Below are 21,635 nucleotides of genomic sequence, written 5' to 3' on the forward strand. Positions count from 1 at the left end.
GGCTGACAAATCCGACCGGCCAGCGCTGAGCAGAGAGCACTGCTTTCGAGCTGGAGAAGGGAGGGCAAAGCGGGAAGCTAGGAGAAAGGGCAAGGCCCCTGTCCTGGAGTCATCATGCCAGTTGCCACAGCAAAAGTGGCGGCCCGGCTGGCCCAAGGAGTCACCGCAAAAAGAGCGGCAGTGGCTCTGCTGTTGGCGGCATATGGAGCCAAGAAATTGTACCCCATCTTGCGGCGGCAGTGGGTGACCTCTGACCTCCGTGTGAACCCTCATCCCACAGGAACTCCCAGTCCTGATGAAGCACTGGGCAAATTGGGATCACTGGATGAAGTGACAGCATCAGCACCACCACCAGGAGTGAACAGGGTCTTCTTCCTTCGCCTGCTGCGTCTCTTGCGGCTGCTCTTCCCTGGGCTGCTGTGCCGGGAAACAGGACTCCTGGCCTTGCACTCAGCTGCCCTAGCCAGCCGTACTTTCCTCTCAGTCTATGTGGCCCAGCTGGATGGACGTTTGGCCCGCTGCATTGTTCGCAAGAACCCCAATGATTTTACATGGCAGCTTCTTCAGTGGCTTCTCATTGCCCTCCCAGCCACCTTTGTCAACAGTGCCATTCGGTACCTGGAGGGACAGCTGAGCCTAGCCTTCCGTGGACGCTTAGTGGAGCATAGCTATCATCTCTACTTTGAAGGCCAGACTTACTATCGGGTCAGCAACATGGATGGACGCCTGCGCAATCCAGATCAATCTCTCACAGAAGACCTGGTGGCCTTTGCTAACTCTGTGGCCCACCTCTACTCAAACCTGACCAAGCCAGTGCTTGATCTCATTGTGACCTCTTACACTCTGCTCAGTTCGGCCAGATCGAAGGGAGCTGGCACAGCCTGGCCTTCAATTATTGCTGGTCTGGTGGTCTGCGTCACTGCCAAAGTGCTGCGGGCCTGTTCGCCAAAGTTTGGCCAGCTGGTGGCTGAAGAGGCACGTCGGAAAGGAGAGCTGCGCTACATGCATTCCCGAGTGGTGGCCAACTCTGAAGAGATTGCCTTCTATGCTGGGCACAAGGTAAAGTGGATGGGTAGGATGCCAAGGTTCTCCAAGAAAAAAGTTAGTGTAGCTAACAGAAGGAGGACTGATGGGAATCAGGACTCCTGGACATCTGGGTAGGGAATCTAGTGGAGTAAAATGGGGGAATAAGGGGTTTTTGTTTTGCCACTGTCTCCTCCACTGTAAATAGGAAATGCAAGCAGCTGACTGTTAAGCAGTGCCTCAGATGAAAGTGAAGTCTGCTTTTGAAAGGGCAAAATGCCAGGGCTGCTGAAACCAGCACCCTTGTTTACTTCCCTTTCTTTATAGTCTTCTCCCTGGAGCATTATCCACCTCAGGATCTGTCCCTGTCCATAAACCGCCACCGCTTCCATCTTGGTTTCTGTTGCTCATGCCTGACTCTTTCCTGAACCATCAAAACAGCCCCAGGACCTTCCAAATTTGGCACTGGCCTGGTACTTGAGATTCCTCTGCACTCTGATTCCCCAGCTTGGGAAAGGCAGCGGGTTCCAAAAACAGATGTGAGCATGAAATCAGGATGTTGGAATTCTTTCTCTTCCTATTTCTAAGGGATTGGGGAGGAAGATTGTTATAATGGAAGTATGAGTATTGGGGGAGGGTGTCTGATATTGACAACCATTTGTGTCACTTAGACACTTTGGTCCCCCACACTTTTGTTGGTCCCCCACCCATTGTCAGAAACATTCCAAGGCCAGAAACTGTCTTCTGACATCTTGCCAGAATTAAGGGTAATTTTACGACACACACAAACACAGGCTAATGGTTTCAGCCTTTGTTCTCAGCCTTTTCTTAGAGAACATACAACTCAAAGAACAAGTCTACAGTGCAACAACTGCTTTTTTAAAAAGAGCTAAACAGAATTGCATGATCAGTATCAGTCATGATGTTTCCTGTGTACCTGGAGTCTGAAGGCACAATCCTAACCAGGTCTACTCAGAAGTAAGTCCTATTTTGTTCCGTGGGGCTTACTCACAGGAATGTGTGGATAGGATTGCAGCCTGAATTTGTCACCTTGTTGTGATACTTAAGGTACATCTGAATGTTAGGGTTTTCTTAATGGTATCAAGTACATTTGTGACTTGCATCAGCTCCCAAGTCCACCCACCTGTGGATCTTCCACTTAAGGTAGTCTCCCATCAGTTTTGCTCAGTAGATAGAAGGGAAAAGAAAAAAAGAGAAAAGAGTACTGCCCTAGCTCATATCCCCATGCGAAAGCCACCATTTTGAGAGGCAGGATCAGACAGAGCATCCCTCGAGGACTGCTTTGCAGACTGCAACCCTTCAAATATAGTCGTTTCTATTTGTTACTGACATTTCAGGACTGTGTGTCTCTGTAATCTTTTTCTTTGGCCACAACAGGAAGTGGAAGACATTTCCTTTTAGATGTGTCCTTGGTGATGGTGCCAATATACCGAGGGAAGATGGTGCTGATATGCCTGGCATCTATTCTCAATTTTTGGGAAAGGAGTAGAATCTCTTAGAACAGCGGAACTCTAGAGATTCCTCTTCTGCCCCTTAATTTTTATCTGGACATTTTTTACACTTGAATTTTTCCCTTTTCAATTGTGAGAACAACAAGCTCAGAGCCAGCTCACATATTCAGTTAACATCATAGTCATAACTTGCAGCAGAATGTGTGAACTTGCTGACACTATTTAGGGGTTAGACTCTACTCCTGTGCTTTGAATAGTAGCTTGTTGGGACAAAAGTAAGCAGGTGTAGCTTTGCACAGCAAGAAGAACAGCGGTGCCACCTGCTAATATCTGCCAACCCAAGCTGCTGTTTCAAGACACTGGGTTGGGTCTGGTTGAAATGTTGCAAAATGGGCTTTGTATTTGAGGTGATCTGAGCGTTCTGTCTGTGATGTTAGAAACCCAAGAGGATTTATTCACATGATTCTCTAGCCCTCAAGTGATGGATGTATATGTGTGACACATCACCTCTTAGTTCCTTCTGTAGCTGTGGACAACATGGTTTGATTAAGGTTGTCCCCATTTTTTTTGTTAGGTCTTGTTCCTGTGCAAACTAGTGTTTAGAAATTAAGCAGGTGAAGCTTTTCTAGCCCTGGTGATGAGAAAACTCTCATGAGAGTGTACTGTTAAAGGCAGCCTCTGTAAGAGAAAAACAAAAGTGGCTCTTCTAGAACTGTGGAATCTCCTATCACATGTACACAGCTGGTGGCCCCCCAAAGTGATGATATTTCTGGGTTCCAAGGCATCTTTCCTTCCCTATTGCCAGTGATTATCAATTTTTTGTCCAGCATGATAAAATCCTTTCTGGCTGACCCAGGCGTTGATGGACTGGCATGTCAAATGCATTTTAATTATGAGGACGAATAAGGAAGAAACAGTGCACCTGCTTCTTGGGAATTGGAGCTAAACTGTCAACCTAGCAGCTGTAGCCCTGATTCCACTTTTCCACTTTATCTATCTCTCTATCTATCTCCCCCCCTCCCTTAGTGGGCATTCAAAGTGGCCATAATGTCTCCTTTTGGTGCCTCCTTTAGGTGGAGCTGTCCCTTCTAAGGCACTGTTATCATGAGCTGGCTTCTCAGATCAATGTGCTGCTCCTTGAAAGACTCTGGTATGTCATGCTGGAGCAGTTCCTCATGAAGTATGTGTGGAGTGCTGCCGGGCTGGTCATGGTGGCTGTGCCAATCATCACTGCCACTGGCTACTCAAAGACAGGTGAGTAAAGACAATACTGTTAGTATGGTGGAGCAGTAGGAACACCTGCCCTGAGCACAACTTGTCAGGGTTGCAAAAGGATATTGGCAGTTATTAAAAGAACATTAAAATTATGTAGTGTTTTCTTGTATAGAATGATTATGCATATTTGCATGATGACTGAAGAAAAGCCAGATATCAGGTTGCTCAGAGGCTTAAGGTCAACCTAGCGGTGCACTTTCCTGTGTTTTGAAAAGGCCTGCTTAAACCTGCAAGCTCCTCTTCAGTTTCAGCACTTCTCTTAAAAACACAAGTAGGGTAGGTCCATATCTGTGTTGATCTTTACCCAGTGCAGCAGGCCTGGCAAAGTGGCACAGTTATAGCTTTTTGTTGGGCCTGTGCCCACACAGTTCAGCACATTCAGCCATTGGACACTACTAGTAGGGGTAAGAAAAATGACCAGCATGACCTAACTTAATAGCAACCAGCAGGTTTCTTGCACAAAACCTTTGAGCAGGAGCAGTCTGGCTAAACAGTAGGTACTTGGGATTTCAGCAACAATATGCTTAGGATCAAACTTGGTGCTTGCTGAGTTCAAACCCAGGTCTTTGTCAAACAGCTGAAAAGCATGGGAGGAAGGTGACAATTGAAAGAATGGGTTTGTTGAAGGGTACTTAACCCTTTCTCTGCCCGCTCTTTTTCATTGTAACCCGCTTACCACTGTGGCTTTCCTCCAGAATACAACAAATGCATGTCTTACTTCAGTTGAGAGGAAAGCAGATGGGATGAGGATTGGAGGGTGAAAACAGTGGGGGAAGGGAAGAGTCCCCCATCTGCCTGCTGTTTCTCCACTTTGTCTAACATGCTCCCCCTATTTTAAAATTGTTTCCCAGATTCCCACCAAATGGCTAGTTCTTCCTTTAAATATCCACACTCTTTTCTAACTCACCCTAATGCCAACTCCTGCACATGCATTTGCTCTCATACGGGTGTGCAGGCAGAACTGGAAGACTGTCCTGGGCATGGAAATGACTATGGCAGCAAGTACCAGAGTTTTCAGAAAGTGATTGGAGTGGAGGAGGGGTCAAGATTGTCAAAAGGGGCACAGAGTGAATTGTGCCACACCATCACAAGAGCATTCTTATAGTAGCATTTTAAAAGGTCCCCAAATCAACCAGACAGGCTTCCATTCGTCAGCAAGGAAACTGCACATGGGGAGTTTGTGCTTGGAGTTCCTGCTAACTGCACCCTTCACCTCACTTCCTCCCATATTGTTCTACACTAGATACAGAAGAGGTAAAGCAAGCAGTACTGGAAATGGGAGAAGATGAGCTGGTGAGCATGAGGACAGAAGCTTTCACCACCGCCCGCAATTTGTTGACAGCTGCAGCTGATGCTACCGAGAGAGTCTTCTCCTCCTACAAAGAGGTGTGGATGCCGCAGGATGCTTTGGGTGGCTTGGATGGAAAATGGAGCTGTAAGCCATGTCATCACTGATCTAACACAAAACTGTGGCACATTGTCATAGTCACACACCCAAGCAAGTCATGTCCTCCAAAGTTCTGGGAAGAAAACCTTCTGGCATCAGCTGCCATTTGGATTGCAATGCCCTATATTCTGCCTCCTTATGCAATCCTAATTTCTACCACCCACATAAATGAACTTTGGCCTGATACTACTCTCTCATGTCTAGAAATTACATAAGGACATGAGAAGAGCCCTGATGAATCAGGCCAAAGACCCATCTAGCTCAGCATCAAGTTTTTCACAGTGGCTTACCAGTTGCCTCTGGGAAGCCCACAGTTGCCTCTGGGAAGCCCACAAGCAGGAGAAACAGGGTTTATTTGACTTTTTCAAATCTGTAATAGCTAAAACACTTGAAGCAAACATACCTGAGACTGCCATCCTACACACGTTTCCTTGTTCCATGGGAAAATTCTGAGCAAACACACCCAGGCTCTGGCTTATTTTCTTGCCTATAATGACATATACACATACTGTTCTGTACCCTATGGCATACAGGGTTACTAATTCTAACCTGGTTTGAAATTGCCTTGTTAAGGTTTCATCACAGAACTTTAGGGATTGTAGTTTCATGGACAAGAATTCCTGGTTAGGGAGCCCTAGCCTCTTTATAACATTACCTGTCTAGAGTTTTCCAGTTTTATTGCTATTGGGCTGAAGCGGACTAAACATGTTAAATATAGTGACATCCTAAGGCAGCAGTTTTCAAACTCTCAGGGAGTTTGAAACCTGCAGTAAGTCTTTGCGGGGGCGGGAGGGGAGGCAGCAGGGGCAGGGTGAAGGCAGCGATGCGATCCCCAGGATTGCGTCACTCGGGGCTGCAGGGACTGGGGTGCAACCTGCAGCAGCCATCCCTAGGTGCAGGGAGCCGTGCACAAGCGCCTGCAGGGCTCCCCAGGTCAGGGAAAGTGAGAGTGGAGAGATTGCGCTCCGCCTCCGCAAAACTGGAGGCAGTCTCTCCACTCTCTCTTTCCCTGACCTGGGGAGCCCTGCAGGCACTTGCACACGGCTCCCCGCACCCAGGGACGGCTGCTGCAGAGACTGCAGGGTGCACCCCAGTCCCTGCAGCCCCGTCAGAAAGGAAAGTGGAGTGATCGCGCTCGCTTTCAGTTTAGTGGAGGCGAGGCGCGATTGCCCCACTCTCACTTTCCCCGACCTGGGGAGCCCTGCAGAAGGTTACGCAGGGCTCCCCACACCCCTGGGAGGCTGCAGGAGGCTTGGGCAAGTGTACCCAAGCCCCTGCAGCCCCCCGAGTGGTGCAATCCTGGGAATCGCACTGCTACCTCCTCCCTGCCTCCTGGCTGCCCCCGCCCCTTAAGGGGAAAGAGACCAAGACCCTCAGGCTGGGGTGTTGCGACGCCCCAGTTTGAATACCACTGTCCTAAGGAAAGAACAGACCTGTCCCAATACAGTAGTATAAGATTCCCTAATAGCTATATCAGGGAAACTTCTCCTGCTCCCTTCACACAGATCTATAGAATCAGAAAGCTACCAGTCATCCCATTTCCATTCCAGGACTCCTAGCATCTTTGCAGCTTTTGGAATTTTGTTGTTTTGGGGACAAACAATATGGTAGATAAGGTATGGGATAGTGTTAGCTGATAGTATGAATCTTGACTAGAGGCTATGAGAGGTGGCCCTCACAAAGGCATCATCCCATTAACATTGGAGCTTTTTTGCAAATACTGACCTGTGTGCTTCCAGTTCCATCTTCAGTAGCATGTGGGCTAGAATCTTGTCTTCTGCATCTAAAGAAAATGTAACTGGACTGTCTCCAGAATCTGTGCTGAGTGACCAATTCTGTGCAGACTTCATGCAAAGATCCACCTGTGTGAAAGTAACACAAAGTATCCACAGTCCAGGGCTACACTAATTACCTCTGGGTTTCTCTTTCAACACTGATATTTTGATTGCTTCTTCCTAATTCAGGTGACTGAGCTGGCAGGATATACTGCTCGTGTGTATGAGATGTTCCAGGTATTTGAAGATGTGAAGCACTGCAACTTCCGGCGTTCTGGGGAGCTTGAGGAGGGGCAGACTCGAGCTGGGACAGTGATGAGGCGTGGTGTGCGTATAGAGGGACCACTAAAGATACAGGGTAAGGCATTTTGTTTGGATTAAAGGACCACTCTAGAAAACCTACACAGTTGATGCAGGCATAGTTGTCCTCTGCTGCTTCCTTGCTGACTGCTGTACCCTTCTGGATCATTTTCCTGTGAGTGTGTCAGATGCTAGCACCTGCAAGGTTCAAGCCAAGGCTGCATTCATGTGTGCCTGCTTATGTGGGAGTAAGTACCATTAAACCCACTGAAATTTTCTTCTGAGTAAACATGCATAGAGTTATATTGTAGGAATCCTGTGACAGTGTAATACATGGATTGTGCCACATACAGTTTGCAAGGGTGCTGGAAGTGCTGTTACCTACTATCAGGTTGTTTGATGCAGCAAAGGATAGCAGGCGCAAAGGACAGCAGGCGCATTGATCTCACCATGACCATATCTGTCCAGTGTTTCTTCCCATCCAGATATGTCTGCATCAGTGTGGGCATTAAAATCTCTCGCCAAAATGATCAATTCAGTCTGCAGGAGCCTATGCAGTGTGTCTTGAAGCTGGCTATTGAAGTCGTCCTTGGCTGTATCTGGGCTGGTCTCAGTTGGGACATAGATGGACAGGATATGGGTCTTGACTGTACTATTAATGGTGAGGACTGCCAGATGGTCTGATATCGGTTGGAAAGCAATTACAATTCTAGCAGCCCATTTGTCCACAATAAAGCCGATGCCAGTTGCTTGTTTATCGCCACAGGAATATATTACCATTGTTTCATTGATCATTGGTGGGTAGATGGTCAGTGTCCCAGATCCAATGACAGATACTGTCATGATTGAGATTTTGCATTTCAGCAGTTCCATGGCAATGATTTCCTTTTGTCTGACATGGTGTCCAGGTTGCACATTCCATGCTGTGATGTGAATTTCCAGTTTCAGTGTCATGAGTTTTATTTTTTGGCAAGTAGTCCATTTCTCACCAGCACCCTGGATCCCCTGTGCTGGTGCATCAGCTGCCCCAGATTCCATGTGGTTTCTTGCCTGGTTTCCCCAGTTCTAGTCACCACGGCAACCCTCCTCCTCTTGCAACCGGGCTTGGGACCGTCCTTGGCAGAATTCGCCCTAGGGATCAGATAGGGTAACCACAGAGACCTGGGGTTGGGTGTCCTGTACCTGTAATGGTTATGTAGAAAGAGGAACATTGCAGGTGCCATCTTTCTTGCCCCTGCATGACAAACTTGGCTTCCTAAAATTGCACCTCCTACTCTGCCTTATGGTGTGGAAGCCCTCATTTCTGTCCCCTCATCCAGCCTGGCCCAGCCAACCTCAGCTGGAGCAGACTTCTGTCTGTTGGCCAGAGCACAGTCCCAGAACCTGTTTTATGTGTCATGTTATGTCTCAGCCTTGGCTCATGTGAACTAATTTTTGAAAGGAAAGCATGCCAAAAATTATATACAGATTGCATTTCTTCTGCTAGTCCTATTGAGACACTGCGGCCAGTCCCCATACATTTAGTGTCCTTGATATGGGACCTGGAACAAACCTGCATCTTCCTGTTTGTCATTCTAAAGACCAAGGTAAGTGATGTTTGAGAGAGATACAAATCTCAGCTCCAGAGTGATGCGATACATTCTTTCCCAGCTCCCTGCCGTATACTTTGTGGCTCTGGCCTTCCTGTATATTTGCAATACTTTTTATGCTGGTCTGCTTTTGTTTTTCATCAGTGCACTCATGAGTGTACCTAACTATGGTTTGTCAGTTCAGATGCTGCTCCAAAGCATCATTTCTGATTTGGCTTTGCTGGTCCGTTGCAAACCATTGTTGTCAATTTAGCTCATCTTGCCAAGCCATAGTTGTTGTTGAGAATATTTATATAATGCTTTTCAACAAGAATAGTTCACAAAGCAGTTACATAGCAAAATAAATCAGTAAATGGTTCCCTGTCTTCAAAGGACTCACAGAAGAGACACCAGCAACAGCCACTGGAAAGGATGCCATGCTGGGGTAAAGAGGGATAGATAGGTATGCTTCTTCAACCATGGTTTGGCATGATGCGTGAAGTGAGCCTTTGAGAGAAAGAAGTTTTATTAGAGGGGAAGCTGTCACCTTCTAGCTGAGTGTGGATGCCCCCTTCCAAGGATTGGAGCACTGTCATTCATCATAAATGTAATGTCCAGTCTCTTCCTCTAGGCCCCTAACCCCATCCCCTTCTGTTCACAGGTCGTGTGATTGATGTTGATAATGGAATTATCTGTGAAAACATTCCTATCATCACACCCACTGGGGACGTAGTGGTCACCTGCCTTAATATCCGGGTAAGCAGTCAAGACAGGGGGAGAGATGGACAGCAGGGAGCCCTTTGCTGGGATAGCAGAAGTGCTTAAATTGTCAAGACAAAACATGTAAGGTCCCAAAGTACCTGGAATTCATGCCCTCTAACCTGGAAGTACTTTGGCATAACTGCAGAAATAAGGGGGACAAGTTAGCAAGGACAGTTGCCAGCCTTTGAGCAGGCTTCTGTAGCTCTGCTTTTAACAGTGATATGATTCATGAGTTAGCAGGTATTGCTGCTCATTTCCATGCCACAGAAAGTTTTCCTTGTATCTTTCTGCAGTTCTGTGCTATTCAAGACATAGGAGCAGGCTAGGTCTTGTTTGTGTTTTTGTTTTTTTTCTGGTCAGCTGGTCAAGGGTTCTGTGCACTTTATGCATGCTTTGTTTTCTGTTATGACTTCACTACATCCTAGTGAAAAAGCGCTCCCAATGCCAAGCTCTGGTGGGTCCTTTTTCACCTTCACTGGGGAGGTAGAGGCAGGGAAAGTGCAGAACTGGGGTTGTAAGCATTTTGTAGGCTGGCATTCAGATAACAGGAAAGATAGAGCAGCCAATCTGGATTGAGGGTGGGGAATGGAATCAATAGTCCCTAACAGTGCTGACTTGGCACATTGCAAGGTCAGGTCAGGTAGGAGGGGCAGGAGGCTGACTTTGATTGCTGCCTCCTGGCCAATATCTTTTTGCAAAAGTGCACAAAAAGTTGGACATCCAACAGCAATACACAGATGGGTACAAAGAGTTACTTTGAGCTGACGTGGCTCAGAGGTGTTGAAGGGGTAAAGTCAGCTGGCGAATTGCCTGAGAGCCTGGCAGGTCATGGATACAAACTGCTATCACATGTTCTCTGGCATTTGTGTGTGGAGGGGGGGCTGGGACTGTCATGATAATATCAAGGGGATTATTTGTGTTGCTCTCTGCTGCCCTCTTGCAGGTGGATGAGGGCATGCACCTTCTTATCACCGGCCCTAATGGCTGTGGGAAAAGCTCGCTGTTCCGGATCCTGGGAGGGCTCTGGCCAACGTACGAAGGTGTCCTCTACAAGCCACCACCCCATCGTATGTTCTACATTCCCCAGAGGTACAGTGGGCCAAGGAAGGCCAACAATATTTTTAGGGAAGGGAAAGGCATCTGGTCCAACAGAGCACAAGGAGAAGTCTCGTGGCCGGGACACTTGGAATCTGTCCCCTGTGCTGTGTGGGCAGTGGGTCAGCATCAGGAAGCCTGTGGGTATTCAGATGCTTGCATTCTTCCTCTCATCCAGGTTTTCATCTGTTTCTGTGAGAGCAAGAGAGCTGGCACAGCATAATAGCTAAGAGACCGAGCTAGGAAGCCAAAAGCCCCTGAAGTGACTGGCACCTCTGCCATAAATTCACTTCTAGCTGACCATCGACAAACTCCTATCCTCTCAGCTTCCACCCCATGCATCTACAGTACTAATACTAGCCTGGTTACTGATTATGAGAGTAGCGAATATCCAAATAATATCCAGTCGTAGTCTTTTTTTGTATTGTTATAGATCAGTGGTTCCCAAACTGGTGGGTTATGACCCGTCAGTCAGGGAAGCACTTGTCTCTGTTCCTTTAAGGGATGGGAAGGCATCTGTTCCTTTAAGGGGGAGGGAAGGCAGCAACATAATCCCCAGGATCATGCTGCTGCCAGGGATGGGAGGTGAGTTTTTTACTTACCTGTAGCCAGCGCTGCAGTCCTGGGGGGCCTGGGCCTTCAGCAAGGCTCCCCATGCCTGCAAAAGTCTAAAAAAAAAGGAAAAAGAAAAAGGCACTTCTGGTTTTCTCAAAGAAACTGGAACTGCCCCTTTTCTGTTTTCTTTTTTAGACTTATGCAAGCACGGGGAGCCTTGCCGAAGGCCCAGGGCCCCCAGGACTGCAGCGCTGGCTGCAGGTAAGTAAAAAAGACCCTTCCCATCCCTGGCTGCAGTGCAATTCTGGGGGTCGTGTCACTGCCTTCCCCCCTCCCCTACACACACTTACAGTGCTCTGAACTCCCTTCTAGGAGTTTGGGAAGCACTATTACAGATTGTTTGGGGATAATGGCTGTTATAATTGTCTTGGATGTGACTCTTTGTGTTCAGAGTCACAGAAAAGATGTTAAGTCTTTGTGTAGTCTGTGTATATATGTATTCTCCCTTTTAAAATGAAATATACTGTACTAAAATGACACAATAACAATACTGACCTACTCTAGAGGTCAGTTGAAAGCATTCCTGAGATGACTGTGAAAGTCATCATTGTTCATTGGAATGTCATCATTGGTCATCCAAAATTGTTGGATCCTCTAAATTAGTGGTTCCCAAACTTTAGCACTTGGGCCCACTTTTTAAAATGACACTGTATTGGGACCCACCTAGGTTTACAAGACTAAAAAAAATTTTCACTTTAGTAGCCTCTCAAGCCTCTATTTTTATCCTTCTTACTATGGGGGGGGGACGACTTTCTGGAGCATTTGTTGAACTCCACAGTTATTGGATCAGGACCATTCTGGTGGCCTTGTGTTCTCCTTCACATCTGCCTGCTTGTGAGTAAACATGCACACGTGGCTCAGTTTCCATAGGGCTCAAAACATTTTCCTTGTCAGCTTGGAGAGGGAGACTTCCTTCTCAAGAGCTTTTTGGGGCCTGCATTCATTGAATCTGGACCATTCTGGCAGTATTGTGCTCCCCTCAGCCTGCCCTTCAAAGTGCACTGAGGCATGACTAAACACACATATGCTACTCTGTTTTGGTTTCTTCCCCCCCCCCCAAAAAAAATTTCATTTATTTATAATAATAATAAAGAAAAAGGGAAAAAAAGACACAAGAAAAAAAAAAGAAAAATGAAAGAACAACATAGAATCATGGAAAGGGTGTAATAGGTCATCTAGTCCAACCCCCTGCCTTAGGCAGGAAATCCTCTTAGAACATCTCCAACATGTTACACCATTTTGGTTTCCATAGAGTTTAATACATTTCCTTTGTCGGCTACCAGTCTGACAGTTTCGCGACCCACCAAAAAACAGGTCACGATCCACTGGTGGGTCCCGACCCACAGTTTGGAAACCAGTGCTCTAAATTACTGTAGAAATTCCTGTCACATTAATTGCCTGCTTGCCTGATGTCTCACTGCAGGCCATACATGTCTGTGGGAACTCTGCGAGACCAGGTGATCTACCCAGACACAGCAGAGGATATGGCATCGAAAGGACAGACAGATGCTGACTTGGAGCGGATCCTGGACATTGTTAACCTCAATTACATTGTACAGCGTGAAGGAGGTGGGCACAACTGGTAGAGATGGGAAATGAAGGCAGCATCAGTAAAGGGGAGGAGGGGAAGCAAGCTCTTTTTGCATGCCTTTAGAAGCCTTAAATTCGTGACGTAAAGGAGGAGAGGGAAATAATAATTTTGCTTGCCTTGGCTCTGGTTATATGAGACAGGAAGTGAACAGGCAAACGGGAAACATGGGGAGGGCCAGACATATCATCCAAACTGAATAACCAATGAAGGCTCTTATGTTTCCTGCCATGGATGCTGCCAGGCTGGGAAGCTGTCAGTGACTGGAAGGATGTGCTCTCTGGTGGTGAGAAGCAGCGAATGGGAATGGCCCGGATGTTCTATCACAAGTTAGTACCTGGAAGTGCAATAATGGTCACACATCACTTCATCTTGTTTCCTCTTGTATCTCCCACCTACTGCCTTAAATTACATTGTCTCTACAGGGGTTTTCTGGGGGTGGTGTCTCACATCTGTCTCCTGGAAGAAAGACATTGAAACCATCATTGGATCCAGGAAGAAGTCAGGAGGATGTTTCAGCAGGGGGAACCCCAGAAGATGTGGGTGGAGAGAAAGTGTCAGGATCACAACTGATTGGTGGAATAGGCGCAGCGTGGGTCAAGAGTGGGGGAGGGAAACAGACAGGGTGATACACAGGATTGGGAGATGGGCAGACTGGCTTGGTCATATAGAACATAAGAAGGCTCTGCTGGACCAGACCAGAGGTCTATCATGTCCAGCATCCTTATTCCTACCATGGCCATTGCCAACCAGATGTCTCTGAGAAGCCTGTGAGCAGGAGATGAAAGCAAATAGCCCTTTCCCACTGTTGCTCCGCAGCACACTGGACATTCCACACTGAGCATATAGCATATGATGACTAACACCCAGCTAGCTTTTTCACTTGGACCTTTGCTCATCTCCCTAGGCCAAAGTATGGTCTCCTGGATGAATGTACCAGTGCTGTTAGCATTGATGTTGAAGGCAAAATCTTCCAGGCAGCAAAGGATGCTGGGATAGCGTTGCTCTCCATCACCCATCGGCCTTCACTATGGTATGTCCTCTGTCCCCTTACAGACTTTGATGTGATATGTTATACTTCTCACCAGTCACATGTGTTAACGCTTTGGACCCTTCTTTCCCTGTCTGCAGTTCTTCACTCAATTATCTCTTTTTCATGTGTTATGTTTCCATTGGACCCCGAATGGCCTGTCATCCAGATTACTGATCAGACCCTGACTTGTTTAGCTTCAGCAATTCTGCAGCATCAGCTGTTCTCAGGGTCCATGTCATCTACAATGACACAAGACCAGAACTAGTAGCAATGAGGTTGCAACTTTGGATGCAGTCTTGCTCTGCAATTTTTCCCTCTCCAGTTCCCTGTTCTGCAAGAATTGAAGGCTGACTGAATTCCTGGCCTCATTGGATACCCAGCTATAACTCCATCACTAAGAAGTGGTTTCTGTATGCCTGATGAAACCAGTTGGGAGCTCCAGTGGGCTGCCACTCCTTTTCCCTTCCCTGCAGAGCCTTGGGAATTGGAGGAGGAATAAGGTGCTGGCTGAGCACTAGATGAGCGAGAGAGGCACCCATAACCCCTCTGGGGCTGCCTGTTCACATAATTGCTGCCACTTCTCTGCTTCTCCATGTCATAGCATCATAGAATCATAGAGTTGGAAGGGACCTAATAGGTCATCTAGTCCAACCCCCTGCCTTAAGCAGGAAATCCTTTTAGAGCATCTCCAACTGGTGCTTGTTGAGCCTCTGCTTGAATATTTCCAGTGAGGGAGAGTCCACCAACGTGCCAGGGTGAAAGCCCTCCTCTCTGGGGGGCATATTAGGAGGGACAGATATTTTGGTTGTTGACCAAATGTAATTTTAAGTTGGAAATTCAGCGGGGAACATTTTTTTTGTGCTGCACCTAAAATCTCTTGCCTCTCAGTGTCGTGTAGTCTGGTTGTCATAAGCCTGATAATAACCTCAGGAGAGGGAGCCCCTTGTAGATCAACCTCAAGTCCCATCTGTTGGATTTTTTTATAGAATAGGGCTAGGCAAGGAGTTATCATTGGATCGGCCAACAGCCCCTTTAGCAGCAAATCACGATCACCCTGAAAAAGACTTTGGCCCAGTATTTAAAAAAACTGGACCATGCGTATAGCTCCAATCTATATTGACCTGACTCCAGGCAGAGTGCTGCATATGGAACATAATGCGGCAAGCCAAAAATTTTGTAAAGGAATGTAGACTGGACCCTTTCAATTATTTAATGCCGGCATCCATACAGGGATGCCATATAAAATTTGAGGTATGACTTTGGCATTAAAAGCTTGCAAAGCAGCTGGTACAAATGAGTTGCCCCAAGAAAAGAAAAAAATGAGTTATGCCTTGGACAGCTGGTTTGGATGAATTAATTGCAATTGAACGATGGGAGGACCAGGAATGCTTATAATGAAACCGAAGGCCAAGGTACTTGAATTCCTTGACCTGCTGTATTCGTTTTCCATTGAAAAGCCAAGACTGTGGTTTCCATGAGTTCCCAAAAACCACTATTTTGGACTTTTCATAATTTATCTGCAGAGAGTTAGTTGCGGGATATTCAATACAGGCTTTAACTAGTCTTCGTAGCTAGTTCTTGTCCTTGTGATATGCTGGGCAGACCGTCCACATTAGTTCTGGGGCAAGTATCTCATTCATCCAGTGACTCTGCTTTACTCATTGGCCCATCTGTAGGAATTCTCATTTTCTCACAACCACCACCACCTGATAGTCTCTCTATTTAAGTTGCCATTCCTAATTCCAGTGTCCTAGCCAAGTGCCCTACAAGACTCTTTCAGCCCAATCCTATCCCTCTCCCCCCTGGAGTTGTGCTGGTGGAGGCTGCTTTATGGCAGTCACAAAGCAGCCTCCATCAGTGTGTGCCACAGGCCTGGTGACAGGGAGGGCAGAGCGGTCTCCCACATGCTGGTGGACCCACAAAGACCCACCAGAGCAGGTAAGCCCATGCAGGGGGTTGGAGGGAAGCAGGGAGGGGGGTTGAATGGGGTGAGGGGTGGGCAGGAGGGGAGAATGCGGCAATGATGGGGATGGAATGGAGGGCAAATCAGGCCCAGGAGCGGGGCAGGATTGACTGCTGTGGCAGCACATGCCAAATCCCAACCCCCTTCCCAGCCCTGATCTGTCTTCCCGGGTCAGCATTGACTTGCACCAGCAGTCAAACTGGCGCAGGTCCAAGTTGACCCATAGCAGTTGCTGGGACTTACCTGAGACTTCCAACAGCCAAAATCCCCCACGGGATACAGCAGTAGCCCCACCAGCACTGTTTTTGTGACTGTGGAGACAGAAGCTGCAATTTCTTATGTGACCAATAGAGGCTGCTGTAGTATAGATCAGCCATTCTCAACCTTTATTTGGCTGAGGCATTCCACAGGCCCACCCATCTTCCTCCCCCCACCACTGCCTCCAGGACCTTCCCTTCCCTTCCTTCCACCACCTCTCCCCATTTCTGTCACCCCCTCTGATCCCTGGCTGCTCTCCCAAGCACAGAGTCACATTCCCAGCAGGAAGACGTGTGGGTGGGTGGGGGCATCATGGTCTCATCCCTGGAGACTGAGAGTTGCTTTGTTCCTGACTCCCCCAGAGACAGCTCAGTGGAAAGTTACCTCCTGAGGAACAGACAGGAATTCCAACCCCACCCACGCACAGGGCACCCGCTGTGCCCAGCAGAATGTAGGGCAGCGGCAGAGCTAGTGGCAGGAAAGGCCAAGCTTGAGAGAGGGCGGAGGCTGCAGACCAAAAGTGAAGCATAGCCTCAAACAGCTTCTCAGTGGTCTCCCCTTTTGTTTTCAGGAAGTATCACACCCATCTTCTCCAGTTTGATGGAGAGGGTGGCTGGCGTTTTGAGAAACTCGACCCCGCAGCCCGTCTCTCCCTGCGGGAGGAGAAGCAGCGCCTGGAGCAGCAGCTGGCTGGGGTCCCTGAAATGCAGCAACGTCTCAGCGAACTTTGCCAAATTCTGGCCGAAGACCCAACTTCTGCAGTGGGACAGGTCTGAGATTCAGATGTCCCTGGCCAGCCTCCTCCTCCTCCTCCTCCTGTCCCAGCTCAGCGGAGCGCTTCAGAAGAAGAATCTAGGCTGCTATGTCCTTGCCTCAGGAGCTGCACAAGAGGGCTAGCTACCCCAGCTAATGAAGGAAGAGATGCATTTTCCTTGCTGGGGCATCACTTATTTCTGGCACCCATTTATGTGCACTTAGGAGCCCTCACTCACTGACCTGCTTCTGCTTAGGTTTGGAGGGAGGGATAGAGTTTCCTCTGACTGCTAAGCAGCTCTGGAGTCTGGCCTTCCAAGTGGAAGATCATCTGCTGTACACATAGTGCCTGACTGTCCCAGGATGCTAAAGCTCTTCACTGGGGTATGTGTGTGAATGTTGTTGTTCCACTGCCAGGCTCTATAGCCACTGATATTTTTGGAGAGAGTGAGCTCCCAGGAAGTCACTGCCACTACCGCACCTCCAGCTCAGAAGCCAGGGTGGGGTGGTTCAGAAGGATTAGTTGCAGCCTTTCATCACAAAATAGCTGCACAATGTTTGATAGGAATCAAAGCCAGGATGTAGCTCTTGCCGCTCTCTGTTGTCTCTTTTTGCCATATCTGTACCATAACAGTTGGTTGTGCCACACAACACCAAAATCTCGGCCATTTGGAACCCAGGTGACTCTGGTGTGCCCGTCCTTTGGGAAGCATTTTGATGAAATGACAGCAGAGGTGGTAGCTTAAGAAATACACATTGTTCTAGGCTGGTAGTATGAAGTGATGAGTTCCTCAGTGTGAAGATGATTAATGGAGCGTCCCGTTGTCGTAAAGATGCCATGTCCACATTGACCACTTTTCCCTTATGATGCACAGCTGCATTGGAGTCCACATTCGAAGTGTTCTGTACTGGGGCAATTGCACAGCCCAACAGGCCTGCCTGGCACCCTACACAAACTGAGTGTGTGCCTGAAAATGCATCCCACAATCCTCTGCAATGCCCAAGCACCCTGCAGCCAATGCACAGTGGCTCCCCTGTGGATAAACCAATGTGGAGGTTACCTAAGGTTAAGATGAGTTGACAATCACTGTTCTCGGCTAATTTGAGGGCCCCTTGTGTGACCACAGAATACAAAGTCCTTCCCAAGGCCTTGTCCCCTAGGCTTCTGTTACCAGATAAAGTCTTCAGCTCTGGGAGGAATTATCTTCATCTCTCTGAGGTGGCATTCCCAGTGAAGTCAGCATCCTTTGCCAAAGCCTTAGTACTGAGGGTGACCAAAAGATGCCAAAGCAGAACGCTCTGCAATATTTTTTTACCACACTTTTTACTGAAACTTGACTTCGTTTGGCCCTTCCCCTGCTGGACACATTTTCCTGGAAATGGGAGTGGGAGAATACTCCCTAGGTTGTTTCCCCAGTTCTGTTGGTGAAAGCAGGGTAGACAGATGTATTTTTATATGCAGAAAATGGAAGCCTCAGCTAGTTGCATTGGGTTAACTCAACAGCTTGACTTCACATAAGAAGGTGTGAAGCAACTCAGTGACACCATGTATCTCTTTGCCTCTTGCCACTGCGTGATGTGATCAGAGCAGGGACAGCCATGTTAGCTTTTCAAGTTCTGCAATTCACAGTTGTTCTCCGTTGCAGCTATTTTGCCTGTGCTGGTCTGCATGCAGACACTTCTCAAAAATGGAGCTCTCTCCCCCTTACACTTAAAAATGGCTTGAGAGAAAAGAGAGGGGCTCACTGTCAATTTGTGTTCGGGTGTGAAATAAGAGTTGGGCAAGTGATCGGCAATATGTGCCCATACACATTTAACACACAACCATCACAAAGGGTTTGAAATCCTGTGGCAAGCTTTTAAGACTGTGTTTACCTTATGCCCTGGGAAAGGTTCTGGTTCTGCAAACAACTGTCCCTTTTCTCTCATGTGTGATTTTGCATGGCATTACTCCTCCTTACCTTCCCTACTGCCTATTCCTGCCACTTCTACTTCACCAATTTTTCTGAGAAAAGGAAAGTGTGATTTCCTTGTTTTCAGCTCAAGCGAGATGTCTAGCATTGGCCTGCACTACTGCAGTCTGCCATCCCTGGCGCTTGATGGTCTGACTTTGTTGTCAAATGCTTGACAATCCCTCTGTTTCTGCAATCCCAGTACGGCAGGTAAGGGTAGGTACATTGTCCTGAAATGGTATTTGGCTATCAGTGAATTGGAAGGGTCCGCAAGAGAAGCAGATGCAGGCAATCCGCATTATAGGGCAAAGAAACACATGCAGGTTTTGATGACTGGCCATGTCACCTTCAGTTCCTATAGAGGTGGCGTTGGCTGCAGCAGGTTAGAATGTTTGTGGAGCCAGAGAGACTTTAGAGTATTTCAGTCAGCTAGTCTTTGACAAGGTGCAGTTTTGCACCAGGACTAACTAAAGTAGCGGATGCATATTGGAGGGTGTAAAGCATCTTAGCGGGCCTGCTCCTTAGTCTTAGCCATGGACCTTAGTGAGCCTGCTGATCCTATCCAAGTTTCCTCTCTTCTCATGCTGTGGCAACCATGCCTTTCTCAGCTACTTCTGCTGATGACCGGGGTCCTGGTCCCAGCTATTGTGATACTCTGTATATGCACACACATATATGTGGAGTGTCATGTGAAGTGTGGCAATCGGGGCTGGGTGCCACAGCCAGTTCAGTTCATCATATTGCTGTCACACCAGTACTAGAATTATAGGGAGAAAGGGAAGGGAGGCTCTTGGTGCCTCACCCCTTAACTCCAATTTTAGCCAAATCACCTCCAGCCCCTAGAGCAGCAGTTTTTTTAATGATTTTCATCTCAAGGGACACTGACCATTTCTATGATCTTCATCTCTTGTGATGTCACTTCCATCTTTTAGGAAACTCTTCTGGATTCTTTGGCTCTATTTCTAGGGCAACTATCTGTAGTAATGAATTGTCTGACCCTCTTCCTCCACCAGCTCCTTAAGAGCCACAGAACCTTAGAAAGTTTTTCAATGATTTTTCAACTGCTATGCTCTAAACTCCTTCGGCACACCAATGTGCTATGGCACAGTGGTTGAAAATAGCTGTCCTACTCTGCTGAAAACAGTAGCTGAGGTGGCTGTCACAAAACGTAGGGGGTGGGCCCAGCCCTTCTGGTCCCATAAAATTTAAATACTGGCCTACACTTACTTCATGTGAGCAATCACCAAGTTAAACCCATGGATGTTTTAAGAAAGACAGGGGCATATTTCCAGCCAATTTTAATTCTGGGGGTTAAATTCTATGGGTTCCTAGTTGCACCCATCACACCCTAGCGTCTCTGCCACACTTAGGTTGAACCTACACATTCAGAAGGAGTCCTCAGGAGATGAAAAATTCTGCTGTAATGTTTCAGATTACAAGGAGGGAGAGGTGGCACATTTTGTAATACCACCCTTGCAAAAGAAAAGAAAATCCTTGCAAACAATGAAAGAAAAAAGCACAACACAAAGTAAGCCTAGTCGGAGATTTCCTTTTTAAAGATGCTGCAATGTTATGATGCTGAGGAGGCCCCATTAAGATCTCTGCAATGGGTTTTGGTAGTCACCTTTGCCGATTCCTGGAGACTCCAAGCCCATCCTGGAGGACTAGCAACCCTGCTTGGAGTGGTACATCTCCACTATACCCCATTCTGCTACATATGTAGACCACCATATGTTTCTCTCATCCCTGTGTTTAGAAAAGGGAACATAATATACTCTTTGCTGATGTTTCTTCCAGGCCTTAGAAAAGGGCATCTGATTACTTAGGACTGCTTTTAACTCTACTTCCCACCTCTCAGCATGAATAACAGCTTGTATCAGCTGCCCTTGCCCAGAGGAGCCAAGGTGACTTGGGCTGCTTCAGCCCAATTTATTTCATTCCTGATCACATCTGCCAGGTTTAGCTGCTCTAGCCAAACAAGGTGAGTTGAGCCGTTTGCAAGTACGTGCTCAACTGTGCCACAGTTCTGCTCACGTCAAAGCTTTGTGCTGCTACCCTATCTGGAACAGCTCCAGAATGCTACAAAGATATGAGAGCAGATGGAACTTTTGCAGGGGGTCTAGGGTGCCGATCTATTTGGAGGGAGGGTTTTACTCCTCTCTTTAATTTTTATTGTAAACGTTGCTAACTTATTTAATTGCAGTTTGTGTCTGTGTTTTGTAAGATATTTTGCAAACCCACTTCTGAACCTCCCCTCCTTTTTTGGAAATTTTTTAGGCCTGCCATCCATTGTATGCCCGTCCTAGGGTGAAAACCAAACAGGCAAACACTCCAGTTGCTTTTGGTGGGGTGGGGTAGGGCGCGAGGGGGTGGGAGATCAGCTAGAAAGTTTGCCATAGAAATTTAGTGTGTGTCAAAATTAAGATTCTCGGAGTGGAATGAGACTGCTCCCATCTGCTGGCTCTGATGTCAGAATTTTACAAACTATGCAACAGGAACTGTCTTTCTCTGCTGTTTTATATGTGAAAAACTGCCGCCCCACTCCATCCTTTTCCCTGTTCTCAGAGTGCCTTTTACACTGGCAAAAGCCAGGTTGATTCACATGATGATAATAAAAGAAGATTATAGATCTCAGACTGCTGGTGATATGATTCTGAATTCAGTTATGGCTGCATTGCACACAGTAGCCACCAAGCCATGGGCGCAGGGAGGTCAACATTTGGGGAGCTGTCAGGTAGGACCTGTCAGTGGGCCCT

The 21,635-nt window shown here is 47.4% G+C and overlaps 1 protein-coding gene across 1 annotated transcript; it reads left to right on the top strand.

Moving 5' to 3' along the window:
• On the top strand, positions 1-21,513 carry ABCD1 (ATP binding cassette subfamily D member 1). The gene is made up of 10 exons (XM_066614499.1): positions 1-1,059; positions 3,569-3,749; positions 5,014-5,156; positions 7,182-7,350; positions 9,522-9,616; positions 10,566-10,711; positions 12,756-12,901; positions 13,165-13,249; positions 13,828-13,953; positions 16,746-21,513. The coding sequence occupies exons 1-10, from the start codon at positions 115-117 to the stop codon at positions 16,948-16,950; spliced, it is 2,241 nt and encodes a 746-aa protein (XP_066470596.1). The 5' UTR covers positions 1-114; the 3' UTR covers positions 16,951-21,513.
• Positions 21,514-21,635: the final 122 nt, after the last annotated feature.

Source organism: Tiliqua scincoides, chromosome 2, assembly GCF_035046505.1.
Source record: "Tiliqua scincoides isolate rTilSci1 chromosome 2, rTilSci1.hap2, whole genome shotgun sequence".
Lineage (NCBI taxonomy): Eukaryota > Metazoa > Chordata > Lepidosauria > Squamata > Scincidae > Tiliqua > Tiliqua scincoides.

What these genes read in the sequence shown, in the direction of transcription:
- ABCD1 (XM_066614499.1), top strand. Translation starts at nt 115, where the DNA reads ATGCCAGTTGCCACAGCAAAAGTGGCGGCCCGGCTGGCCCAAGGAGTC. An exon ending in ATGTTCTACATTCCCCAGAG is followed by an intron (nt 10,712 to 12,755) that starts GTACAGTGGGCC and finishes GTCTCACTGCAG; the next exon opens with GCCATACATGTCTGTGGGAA. An exon ending in ACCCATCGGCCTTCACTATG is followed by an intron (nt 13,954 to 16,745) that starts GTATGTCCTCTG and finishes TTTTGTTTTCAG; the next exon opens with GAAGTATCACACCCATCTTC.